The following is a 13,144-nucleotide window of genomic DNA, read 5'->3' as shown; positions in this document are numbered from 1 at the left end:
ATCATCCGGGCAAGGCCAATGTGGTGGCAGATGCGCTGAGTAGGAAGTCCCTCCACATGTCAAGTATGATGGTAAGAGAGCTGGAGTTAGTTGAGAAGTTCAGGGATTTAAATCTCTGTATAGAGTTAGCTCAGGATCATATTAGTTGTGGAACAGTCACCATAACTAGTGAGTTCTTGAGGCAGGTTGGACTTAAGCAGTTACAAGATGCCGAGTTGGTGAAGCTTCTTGGGTTGCTGGGTACCGAAAAGGCTGTGGGTTTTGAGTTGGGTGGAGATGGAATCTTGAGGTTCAAGGGCAGAGTTTGCCTACCTCAGGATGCTGAGTTGAAGAGAGCTGTATTGGAGGAAGGCCACAAGAGTAGACTTAGCATACATCCGGGTATGACTAAGATGTACCAGGACCTCAGGAAAACTTTCTGGTGGCCTGGTATGAAGAGGGAGATAGCTGAGTATGTGGCGGCCTGTCTGACTTGTCAGAAGGCGAAGGTGGAACATTAGAAGCCGAGTGGGTTGATGCAGCAGATGGAGATTCCAGAGTGGAAGTGGGATAGCATTACCATGGATTTCATTGTTGGGTTGCCTAGGTCAGCTAGGAATAATGATGCTATTTGGGTGATTGTAGACCGGTTGACCAAGTGCGCACACTTCTTGCCTGTCAACATCAAGTGGTCCTTGGAAAAACTGACGCAGTTGTATGTGAGGGAAATGGTACGGTTGCACGGGGTGCCCTCCAGTATTATTTCAGATAGAGATCCGAGGTTCACTTCCAAATTTTGGCAGAGTCTACACCAAGCCTTAGGCACGAGGTTAAAGTTGAGCTCTGTGTATCATCCACAAACGGATGGTCAGTCAGAAAGGACAATCCAGTCCTTGGAGGATTTGCTTAGGGCTTGTGTGTTGGATCACTTGGGTAGCTGGGAGGAGGTCCTACCATTAGTTGAGTTCACCTACAACAACAGCTTTCACGCAAGCATTGGGATGGCACCATTCGAAGCGTTGTATGGCAGAAGATGTAGGACTCCTCTGTGCTGGTACCAGGATGGTGAGACAGTGGTAGTAGGTCCGGAGCTGATCCTACAGACCACTGAGAAAGTGAAAATGATTCAGGAAAGAATGAAGACTGCTCAGAGTAGGTAGAAGTCGTATGCTGACAAGAGGAGGAAGCCGTTAGAATTTTCCGAAGGGGAACATGTGTTTCTGAAGGTGACTCCGACTTCCGGTGTGGGTAGAGCACTGGAAGCAAAGAAGTTAACACCGAGGTTTGTGGGTCCCTACCAGATCATACAGCGTGTGGGTCCGGTTGCCTATCGGTTGGCTTTGCCACCATCTCTCTCAAATCTGCATGATGTGTTTCATGTCTCCCAACTGAGGAAGTATGTCCATGACCCGAGTCATGTGGTGGAGTTAGATGATGTGCAGGTGAAGGAGAACCTGACCTTTGAGAAGTTTCCGGTAGTTGTAATTGATCGTAAATTGAAGGAGCTGAGGGGCTAGTCAATTTCTCTAGTAAAGGTATTGTGGGACGCAGCTACCGGTGAGACTACTTGGGAGGTGGAGCAGCAGTTCAGGGAGCAGTATCCGTTCCTTTTCTCAAGTAAGTCTGTTTTCGGGGATGAAAACTTTTGTTGTTGGGGAGGTTGTGAGACCCTTTTCTGACTTTTTCCTTTCTTCCACAAGACCTCATCCTCTCCCTCTCATTTTTGAACTGAAGCCTCTTTCCTTCAATCCTCTAAAACTCTTTTCTCTCCTTATTTGAACTCAAGGTGGTGGTGCTGAGTTGTGAGTTGTGCTAGCTGGTGTCGGGATCCCCTCTCCTTTCTCTTGCATTCGAAGCTCATTAGTTCTCTTCTCTCCTCCGTTCAAAGCTTCCCGGAACTCGGAATCTTCACCCGAGGTAAGGGAAGCTAGTATTTTTGTTCTTTTTCGCTATTTTTGGTTGTGGACGAGTTCTAAAAACTCGTTGGATGCTTGTAGATGGTTGATTCGTGGCTGGATTAAGAGAAACTTGTTGTTTTTGGGGTTTCGGGATGTTGAGGAATTTTGGGGAATAGCCTTGATTGTTGTTGCATGTTGGAAAAGGCATTACTTTTGGACTCTTGGATGAAAATGTAGTGTTTTGAACCTATTGCATGTGAAGTTTCTGGTCTTTTCGCAGGTCTTTGATGAAATTTTTCGAAAAAGGTTGGCTGCTACTGAGCTTCGCGCTGAGCGGGGTTCTTCGCGCCTGGGCGCGCGGCCATCAAGAGACCCCATTTGGTCAAGCTCGCCGAGAGCCATGATGAGTGCGCTGCGCGCGCTTGAGATTGTGGGTCTCTGGCTGGCCCGCGCTGAGCGTGACTTGGACCGCGTTGGGCGCGATACCAGTTGTGGCAGGTTTTGTGATCCTTCCTTTGGGCACTGAGCGCGCCCCCTTGTCTCGCTGGACGCGAGACTCCTTAGGAGTCTCTGCCTTGTGGGCGCTGGGCACAATTTGAATTGTGCTGGGCGCGAGACCAAGGGAGGTCTCTGCCTCCCCCGCGCTGTGTGCGTGGTTCGGTGCGCCGGGCGCATGAGACTCCTTGAGTCTCTGCCTGGCCAGCGCTGGGCGCAATGGCGATTGCGCCAAGCGCGACAGGGCCTTGGGTTCTCTGGGTGAGTCCTGCCGGGCGCGGGTACACCTGCGCTGGGCGCATTGGCCCCTGGTGCTCTCTGGTTACGCCGCGCTGGGCGCAACCACGTGTGCGCCGGGCGCGGAGATGAAATTATTGAATATGATGCTTATGTTGAGTTGAATTGAATTGGAAAGTTATGACATGACGTCTAGTAGATAACGTTGAAGTTGATATTAAATTGTTCTGGTGAATGGACTAAAAAGTAGTCTTATATTATAGATGATATGTTGAACCGTGAAATTGATGTGTTGTCGGTATAGTTGTGTTGTACTGTGTGTTGCTATTGTTTGTTGTAGGCCGAAAGGCTGAGGTGTTGTAGGCCGAAAGGCTGAGGAGTTGTAGGCCGAAAGGCTGAGGTGTTGTAGGAGATCTCCGAGGTGATATGCGTGACGACGCATCTTGTGTGTATTGGTGAATCTGTGTGGAAATAACTGACTGGATGCTAATTGACGATTCGTTGGTGGTTGTAATTGCTGTTATTGTTAAAAAATTTCCATATGTTGTTCCTTTTTATGCTAGCTTACCCTTTGTGTTTCCATGTGGTTGGACTGCTATGATCGTACTGTGTACGGGAGCAGAGCAGGGATAGGCGGTAGATAGTGATGAATCGGCAGCTGATAGATGGAGCTGACTCCTATGGATGCTTTGTTTTGGTTTGGTCACTTGGCATAGTGACTTTTGATGTAATCCTTATATATTGCATACTCTAACTCTAGTCGGATTTGGAACATATGTATATATTTATATTCTAGAAACTATATCTATATACTCGTTCTATTCTGTCTAGTGTTTCCGGTGTGCTATAATTGTGAGTGTTGCGGCCTGCCGGTTCGTTACAAATCTCATGTCATGTTTTTGAAGCTGGTGAAAGACTTCGGCAAGATCATCCTTATGAGTGCCTAGATCATTGGACTTGACCACCATATCATCAACATACACTTCAAGATTTTTGCCAATCTGATATTTGAAGATCTTGTCCATTAGTCTCTGATAGGTTGTTCCGGCATTTTTTAAGCCAAACGACATCACCTGATAACAGTAGTTGGCCGATTCAGTGATGAAGGCTGTTTTCACCTCGTCCTGTGGGTGCATTCGGATTTGATTATATCCCGAATAGGCATCCAAGAAGGTTAATAGCTTATGTCCAGCCGCCCCGTCGACCAATCGGTCAATGTTGGGCAACGGGTAAGCATCTTTGGGACATGCCTTATTAAGGTTGGTGTAGTCCGTACACATGCGCCATATTCCGTTAGGTTTCTTGACCATGACCACATTTGCTAGCCAAGTGGTGTATTACACCTCCCGAATGAATCGGGCTTGCAATAGCTTGGCGACTTCCGATTCAACAACTTTCCTTTCTGTTCCCATCTTCCTTTTTCGTTTAGCGACCGGTTTAGCTGCCGGGCAGATTGAAAATCTATGGCACATGAAATCTGGGTTTATGCCTGGCATATCCGATGGCGTCCAGGCGAACAAGTCTTTGTTCGAGACCATTACTTTACTGAGTGCGAGCCGTTCGGTTTTTGACAAACTGATCCCGATGTAAGTGACTTGGGATGATTGCGAGCCGATTTGCAAAGGGATCTTGTCTTCTATTGGTTCTTCCCGTTCCTCATTCAACCTTGGATCAAGATCCCATGCTGAAGCCGACTCCGGGGATTGAGGAGTTACTGCATGCACTCGTTTAGATTTTGTTTGCTTTTCGCCGATTGGGGGTACCCGTAGACTTGCAAAGTAACATTCCCGGGCTGCCTTTTGATCGGCATGGACGGTGAGAATATTTCCTTTGTCTGATGGAAATTTGATAGCAAGGTGCGGTGTTGAAACGATGGCTCCTAACGCGTTTAACGAAGGTCGACCGAGTAGTATATTATAGGATGTGTTAGCCTGCACAACAATGTATTTCACCTGGATATCCCGATGCTCCTTTTCGTCAAAGCAAAATTGAGTAGACAGCTTGATGGATCCCCTGGTGTTGACCCTCTCGCCCGCAAAGCCGACCAGGGGTTCATTGTAGGGGATCATCTCCTCTTCAAGAATGCCAAGCTGTTTAAAGGTATTCCAATACAGAATGTCGGCTGAGATGCCCTGATCTACCAATGTCTTTTTCACGATGCAATTATATATTTCCACACTGATAACCATAGGGTCATCTTGCACCGAGTCAATGCCTTGAAAGTCCTCATTAGTGAATGTGATGGTAGGCAATCACCGAGTCGATCGTTGCTTAACAGCATTGACTGATCTGACGACCCGCAGGTGTCTCTTTTGCGCCGATGAGGACGATCCACCTCCGGCGAAGCCTCCGGCAATCGTGTTGATTACTCGCCGATGTGCCATGTGAGGTTCTTCTTTCCTTTCTCTTGATCGGCTACGCTCGCTTCGACGTCTATCTGCATGCTCAGGCCTGTCTCGCTGTTGAGACTGGTACGTGGGCCGATGCCGAGATGAGTTTGGTCGATCCACAAAATTTTGGAGTTGCCCTTGTTTAATTAAATCTTCAATTTTGTCCTTTAGAGCAGCGCACTCTTCGGTTGAGTGTCCACGATTGCAGTGATACCTGCAAGATTTGTTGGTATCGGCGCATGGTGGAGTGGATGCCCTCTTCGGAACTGCCAACACTTTGGATGAAAGAGCTTATTCTAGGACCGCTGCCCGAATTGCATTCAAGGGCGTGTAATGAGAGTATTTTGGGCTGCGCGCGGGTCGTTCCCGTAGTGTTATTTCTTTATTGCGACCCCAAAATGGCTGATCCCCTGTCTTCTCGGTCCTTTTCATGGTTTCAGTTCGGGCTTGGTTTCGGAATTCAGCTAACTCCTCCATTTTCATACATTTATCAGCTCTCCTTCGTAGGTTGTTCATGTCCGAAGGAGGTTTCTTGCAAATGCTATTGACGAATGGCCTTGGCTTTAAAGCTGTTGTGAGGTGATGAAGTGCTACGGCTGGATTAAGGTGTCGGATTTCCAATGCGGCTTTATTGAATCTATCCATGAAGGTCCGAAGGGACTCCTTCTTGTCTTGCCGAAGGCTAATCAACGACAGAGAAGTTAGATTATTAGGACGATTGGTTGCAAACAGGATGGTGAACTAAGAAGACAAAGTATTGAACGAGTCGATAGAATTCGGTGGAAGCCGAGTGAACCAACTCAAAGCTCTGCCCTTGAGGGATGTCGAGAAAATCCGACACAAAGCAGCATCATCTGTGGTGCTCAACGTTACCTGCGTCAGAAAACTATCAAGATGTTCATCAGGATCTGTTGTACCGTCATACTTATCAATAGGCAGAGATTTCCAGTTGTCCATCAGAGGGAGTTGCATAATGGAAGGGGTGAAAGGGTGTCGGTGTGATCCAACGGTTGCCAAGTCTGTAGGATGATCGACTGTAGGTAGGGCCGAGGGGAACTTTTCGAGTGCTACTGCCGAGGCATGAGGGGCCGAAGTGTGGATCTCATGGGATTGATAGGACCCTTGGGTTTGAGTGTTGGTGGTCTGAGTAGGTTTCCACGAAGGATCCTGATTTTTCAACGCAGCATTTTCGGCTCTTAAAGCCGACAGTTCCTTTGCATCTTTTTCTCGTTTCTGTTTCATAGCCACCATTTCTTGTTTTAACATACGAACGGTTTCAGAGAGATCCGTTTCGTCGACCACCTCCACATGTTCTTCCTCTTCGGTTTGGTGATCCTCCATGTTCGTTCTCCTTGTTTTCGCCATTGCCTTGCTTGGTTAATCTTCGGTTCGGCCCCACGGTGGGCGCCAAATATACCTGTCTGAAGGGCACACAAGTAATCTTCTTGTATCCTGAGGGCCGAACGCAGACTCTGGTCGAATATTCCGGTGATTGGGAGGGCATCTGCAAAAGGCACTCCAATGCTCAAGTCAGGATAAGCACAGATATCGATAGTAATTAATGAACAGTGACGTTACCTCGTGACATGAGCTATTTATACTGACATTTATGGGCCCTGACTTCCCTGGACCCTGTGACAGGATTACCATATTAGGTAATACGCCTCTAATCGGCTTATTGGTATGATTAACTCTTAACCCTTGATTAAAGGTCATCCTTAATCCTTGACTAGGGGTGATCTGAATTTATGGAGCATTCGGTGGCCGATCAGTTGTCGGCTATCTGGTTCGGCCGTTTAGGTGCCGATCGACTATCGGCTACTTGGTGGCCGAATGGTCTTGCTAGTACAGGGTAGAACAACACTATTCCCTTGGCTAAAAGCATCAATTTCAACAACAAAAGGCTTCAAAAAATTAGTTAGCGATAATATTGGAGTTGAAGTCAAAGCAAAAAAGTAAACATTGCTTAGGCAACCAATGAGCAATGAAAGTTATGCTTTGGAAGAGATTAGTAACAGGGTCCGCAAGAGAAGCATAACTTTTAATAAATGGACGATTATAACCAATTAAGCCAAGAAAAGCTTGTAACTAGGTGACAGAAGTAGGACGAGGCCAATCACGTAATACTTGGAGTTTTGAAGGATCCATGTTCACACCGTTATGGGAGGCAATATGGACCAAGTAATCAAGTCTAGTTTTTCCAAAACAACACTTGGAGAATTTGGCATATAATTGATGTTGTTGTAAGCATTTAAGCACTCTCGCCAAATGATCAAGATGAACTACCCAAGTAGAGCTATAAACCAGAATATCATCAAAGAACACCAAAACGAACTTACGTAAAAATGGTCCAAATACATCATTCATCAATGCTTGGAAAGTCCTCGAGCATTATTAATTTGTTAAGCCAAAAGACATCACAAGCCACTTGTAATGTTAATGATGTATAGGAAATGATGTTTTATGGCAATCCTCAATACGAACAAGTATCTGATGACAGTCAAATCGTAGATCCAACTTAGAGAAAATTGTGAACCATAGAGTTCCACAAACAATTCGTCAATAGTAGGAATGTGAAACGAGTCCTTCACAATTACAATTTTCAAAGCCCAATAATTGGTGCAAAAATGCCACGACCCACCTTTCTTAAACACCACAAGGAGTTGAAAATGGGCTCATATTGGGTAGATTAAGACCCTCTTCAAGCATTGTTGCAACCATTTTCTCAATCTTAACCTTTGTATAGAGAAAGGATAACAATATTGCTTCACCTTGATTGATGAGACTCCTCCTTGGAGAAAATGGTAAAGTATACATTTCATTAATAACATAAGTAGCACAAAAACTTCTAGGATGGTGAAAATAAGTAGCAAAAGGAGTGTAAAATTTATCTCCTTGTGATGTTCTAGAAAAACTAAATGTTTAATTCATTAAAAATTTAGAATTTGTGCTTAATTAATTAAAAATTGAACAAGAGAAAAAAAAAACTAAAAAGAAAAATGCTAGTATCATATTCTTTTAAACATACAATCTCGAATTGGTTAAAATTTATCGAAAAACATAAAACTTGGTGAATTTCACATTCTATTTAATGTCTTTCTCCTATATATGTTTGTAGTTATCTATAAATTTTAACCCATAAGATTAGGTTTGTTAGGAAGTGTGTTGTAGCACCCGTCAACTAGAAAACTAGCATTAAAAAGATATTTTTTTTATTTAAAAAGTTAGAACTATGTTTTTATTTTTCGGCTTCTATCGATGATAGACCTAAGACAAGTCCTTCTTTCAACCCTTAGGGTCAATCCGGACATAAATAATGCAATATTATACATAAACAACATAATTAGTGTACGAAGAATGCAAATTTATTATACAAAGATATATAAGTTGATAAAGTTCTGGCTTATAAGCACGAATATAAGTGAACTGTTTTATTTTGAGAGATAGTCAAACTTATTTTACATGATGAATTGTGAAATGTCAATTGCTCAGTGTATATGTTTAAAGTTATAAGTCGTTAAAGAGTATAATATAATATGGCTGAAACATAATTTAGATTTGTATTTTTTTAAATCTTTGTGTAAACATTTTTTGTGATTTACTTAGAATTATATTTTGAATGAACAAAATATTACTTTGTCCTTGTTAGGGTCACTCGAAAATCATATGACTCGGAAATGGTATTTGTGAAAGCTACTCGAAACGGAAAGGGTCAACACCTACTAGGATCGTATTAATAGCCTTAATTGTTCGCGCTCGAGTTGGGATCGAAGAGAATGGGTCGAATTGAAGAGAGCCGAAGAGAGAAATGATCGAAGAATTGATAAAGTAAGTTGCTAGAGGTTTTCTAAAAGGGTTTGAGGAGTCAAAACAGAGCAGTTATTGGAAAGTGAATCAAAAAGATAAAAAGCACGTGGGATGAGCGGTTATGAGAAGTTATATGTCAGACCACGTAATGAGAATGTAGTGGATAACGGTTATTTTCCAGTAACTCACACGTACACAACTAACTGCCCTTGATTAGCTCTATAAATATGCAAGGCATGGTAATTTACGGGGTCGGAAAACTCATACTAAAACTAGAATCTGAAGCACTCTCTGCCTGCGCATATGACTTTCGTGCAAGGAATCGTTTTTGGGTATGACTAATTCTCGGCCACTTTCCTTTTTGCTTTTAAGGAGTAGAATTAGTGTAATTCTTTCAGTTTATTTCTTTTAATCAAGTAGTTATATCACTTTGGCATTTTAACTCTGGAACATTATGCAAGTTGAACCATGATTTGTATTGCAAATATCTCAATTATTCATTCTGTTCATCTTAGCATTTATGTGTATGGAAATTATTGCTTGTTAATTATTGAAGAATCTTTAGAAACAAGTAATCATTAATCTTCCTACTCCTCCTCTTCTCGTTTTATAAAACTCAAAAACATCACATATCTAAATTGAAACGTTTATCGTGCTATTTCAAGTAAAAAGAATCCATAAAACTAATTCCACCGTAAACAAATTGGCACGCCCGGTTGGACCCGTGTAAATTGCAAACATAATTGGACTAGTTTTAGGTATGTGTGTTGCATGAGACTTAGGAGTGGAAGAACCATGTCTACATCTAATAATCAGAGAGAAACGAACACGAAAAATAATAATTACGTAGATGTAGAACAAGCAAAACCCAACCCTGATAATGTGACTAACGTGACCAGGGGGCAGCATCTTCCCCTGTGTTACTCGAAAATGTAGCTAGGCAAACCAATGTGACTCATGAACTAGCAAACGTCACTAGGGAATATCCCTGGGGTATGCCACCAAATTGGCAAAGTACTCAACCCATTCATGTCGAAATGCCAGTACCTTACTTAGGACCAAATTCACAAATGCACGTATCCCCACAGGGATATAATCCTGGACCAAATGGTTTGGGTTTTGTGATGCAAGATCCATATCAACACATAGGGACAAGCCAGGAAGGGTCTTTGATTCGACAGGGTAGTTACGTACCAACTGGTATTAGTAATCAAGCCATGATGGCTCTTCGACAATAGATGGATCATAGTAATCATGACATGGTCAATTTGTTGTCAACCCAAATGCATAATATTATGACTCCTCTGTATGAATTGATAAACAAAATAGGAGATAAATTGGGTGAGGGACCACCCTCGAGAGCCATGAGTGCAAATCTGAACGAGATGGAAAATCTAGATGGGAACGGAATTTTTCGACAAAACGTAGATCGACCTAATAGGAATCCCAATGACAATCTAGATCAAATGGTAGAGAGGATACTAAACAGGCATGGGTTCAATGTAGGTCGAAATGAACGTCCATATTTCGTGTCAGCCTTTCCAAATCACATAACCCAAGTAGAATTGCCTAGGGGAACAAAGGTCCCGAAATTTTCAAAATTCGCGGGAGAATTGAATAAGTCTACAGTCGAACATATAGCTAGGTATCTAGTCGAGTGTGGGGATTTAGCGAACAATGAGTATTTAAAAATGAAATATTTCCCAAGTTCGTTAACTAAGCACGCTTTTACATGGTTCGCAACCTTGCCCCCTAATTCGATAAACACTTGGGTTCAATTGGAAGGTAGTTTTCATGAACATTTCTTCAGAGAGGAAACGAAAGTCAGTATAGTCGATCTAATGAATGTAAAGAGAAAAAGCCATGAAACCTTAGATGACTATCTAAATAGATTCAGGCAATTAAAATCTCGATGTTATACTAATATACCTGAACATGAATTAGTTAAAATTGCAGCAACAGGGTTAGATTTCTCAATACGTAAAAAATTGGTAAATGAACAGTTGAGGGATATGGCCCAGTTGGCAGAAAAGGTAAGAAGGATCGAACAAATTAAGTTAAAAAAGGAAAGGTTAAGAAAATTCGATAGGTTTGTTCGGAAAGAGAAGGTAGCCTATTTAGAAAATCCCGAGATAAGTGAGGATACTAATTATGATATTTCGAGTGAGGATTTTGAGGTTAACTTAGCAGAGTTGCGCCCTGGACCTACGTATCAATGTCAAATGTTAAAACCAGGGGACAATATAGAAGGGAGCACGACTAAGAGATACAGTTTTGATGTTACGAAGGCAGATAAAATATTTGATATTTTATTAAAAGATAAACAAATTGTACTCCCAGAAAACCATAAAATTCCACCATTCGAACAAAGAAAAGGAAAGAAATTTTGTAAATATCATAATATGTATGGACATTGGACTAATAACTGTGTGCGTTTCAGGGATATGATCGAAAAGGCGATTATTGATGGTCGCCTTGCTTTCGAGGAAAAGGACATGAAAGTGGACACTGATCCATTTGCTGCTCACACTGGTTATGTGGAACCAGTCTCAATGGCCATCAACATGGTTGAAGTTAATGTCGAGGATGATGAAAACATTGAGCCTATTTCAGATGAGAAACTCGAGGAATTTATGGACGACTTCGCTAAGGAAGAAGAACCTATCTACCCGAAAGAGGGAGATAGTTTGTTTGAGTTTCTGTCGAAGAAAAAAGAGGCTGATAGGGAGGTTATCTTCTGTCCTCGATGCAGTGCTGTCTTCGATAGAGCTGCGGCTAAGGCTTTCGAGGAGTCAGAAATGATGAGGAGCTATAAAGCCGAGAAGCTTCAAGAAAAGTCTAAGCTTAACGTTGGATCGAATGCTGGGTTAACCATGAGGCAGGTTCACATGCCTCAGTATAATGCCCCGATGGGTAAAATGGAGATGTATAATTCATCGAAATACGGTAACACTTTTGTGCCGAATGCAAATGTTCCTGTAGGAAAATGGAATGCCCCACCAAGGCCCGTGGTTGGCGGAATGGGTCGAGGGAAGCAAGTGACGAATTATGCTGGGAACCCAGTGCAAGGAACTCCTTGGAAGTTCTCGAATATGTCTGCAGGTCATGGTAGATTCTCGATTGGAAGTTATGGGCGCGGTTTCCGATAGCCCTTTAATAACTTAACCAAAACACAGTGGAGGAGATAGCAAAGGATGCGAAAGGCCACCTTTGAAGGGTTCAGAGGGAACCAATTTTCGATTCCTGTACCTCAAAAGGGGGAATCCTCTCGAAAATTCATCGAGGACGATGAAGATCTGATAACTGATTGTTTCGAGAGTGGGTTCGATGATTCTCTGGAAGACATATGTGGAATAGTATCAATTCTGCCTTCCGAGTACGCTGGGGCCATGGAGTCTGTAAATGAACAAGAGGACATTCATCGAGAAGATTTCTTTGATGATCCCAATTATGAGTCCAAGATCGTGTGGGTTAATCAGATCTCGAGGGTTATCCCCAAATTTAATTCAGCTGTCTTTGATTCCCCTACCGAAGAGATGAAGGGTCATCTTAGACCTTTATTACTAACCTTGATGATTGAAGGTCACGATGTGAACAAAGTATTGGTTGACGGAGGTGCAGATGTGAATATCTTGCCCAGGACAATGCTAAAGAGGTTTGGGAAGTCCATGGCTGATTTGAAGCCTCATAATATATTGATCTCGGACTATGCAGGAAAGTCTTCACATCCTGAGGGTATGATTCTGCTTGATGTTCAGATTGGGAGTGTAAAATGAACTACTATGTTTATAGTAACTCCGTCCAAGGAAAATTTTAATGTCTTGCTAGGTCGAGAATGGATCCATGGGGTAGGAGCTATCCCTTCCACGGTGCACCAAAAGATTTTCTTTTGGAACGATGATGAAGGGTTGGAAGTTCTCGAGGCTGATCAAAAAACATATGAGGTAGGTATGTACTTTGCTGACCAACAATTAACGGCATTTGCAAAGACCAAGCCGTTTGATGCCTACAATGCTGGAGTGATGGATGACGAAGAGGGAGTTAAAAAGACTTTTTGTTGGGATGTAAAGAAAGGTTTCGTGATTCGAGCCGAAAAAGATTCGGCTCCAATTGGGGAATGAAGGATGAAGATCCTTATTCGAGCTTCTTAGCTCGAATAGGCCGATCAAACGGCCAACATGGCCGAGGAAAGGCAAGATAGGGAGGTACATACAAATGAAATTGAGATTGATGAAAATAGCACTGCCACTTTGGCCGAAGAAAAAAAAACAAAGAAAGAGGGAATGGATTTCGAGGTCAAAAAGAAAGAAAGGGGATATAGACTTCGAAGTTGAAAGA

General features: G+C 42.8%; 1 protein-coding gene across 1 annotated transcript; it reads right to left on the bottom strand.

The window, feature by feature from the left end:
- Positions 1-3,946: 3,946 nt before the first annotated feature.
- On the bottom strand, positions 3,947-4,798 carry LOC145953308 (uncharacterized). Its single transcript, XM_083067251.1, has one exon. It carries the CDS (start codon positions 4,796-4,798, stop codon positions 3,947-3,949), a length of 852 nt encoding a protein of 283 aa, XP_082923377.1.
- Positions 4,799-13,144: the final 8,346 nt, after the last annotated feature.

The sequence above is a fragment of the Cajanus cajan genome, chromosome 11 (genome assembly GCF_000230855.2).
Source record: "Cajanus cajan strain Asha chromosome 11, NIPB_CcT2T_4, whole genome shotgun sequence".
Classification (NCBI taxonomy): Eukaryota; Viridiplantae; Streptophyta; class Magnoliopsida; order Fabales; family Fabaceae; genus Cajanus; species Cajanus cajan.
Note: the sequence above shows the minus strand (reverse complement) of the source record. Positions and strands in the feature narration are given on the sequence as shown.

What these genes read in the sequence shown, in the direction of transcription:
- LOC145953308 (XM_083067251.1), bottom strand. Translation starts at nt 4,798, where the DNA reads ATGGTTATCAGTGTGGAAATATATAATTGCATCGTGAAAAAGACATTG.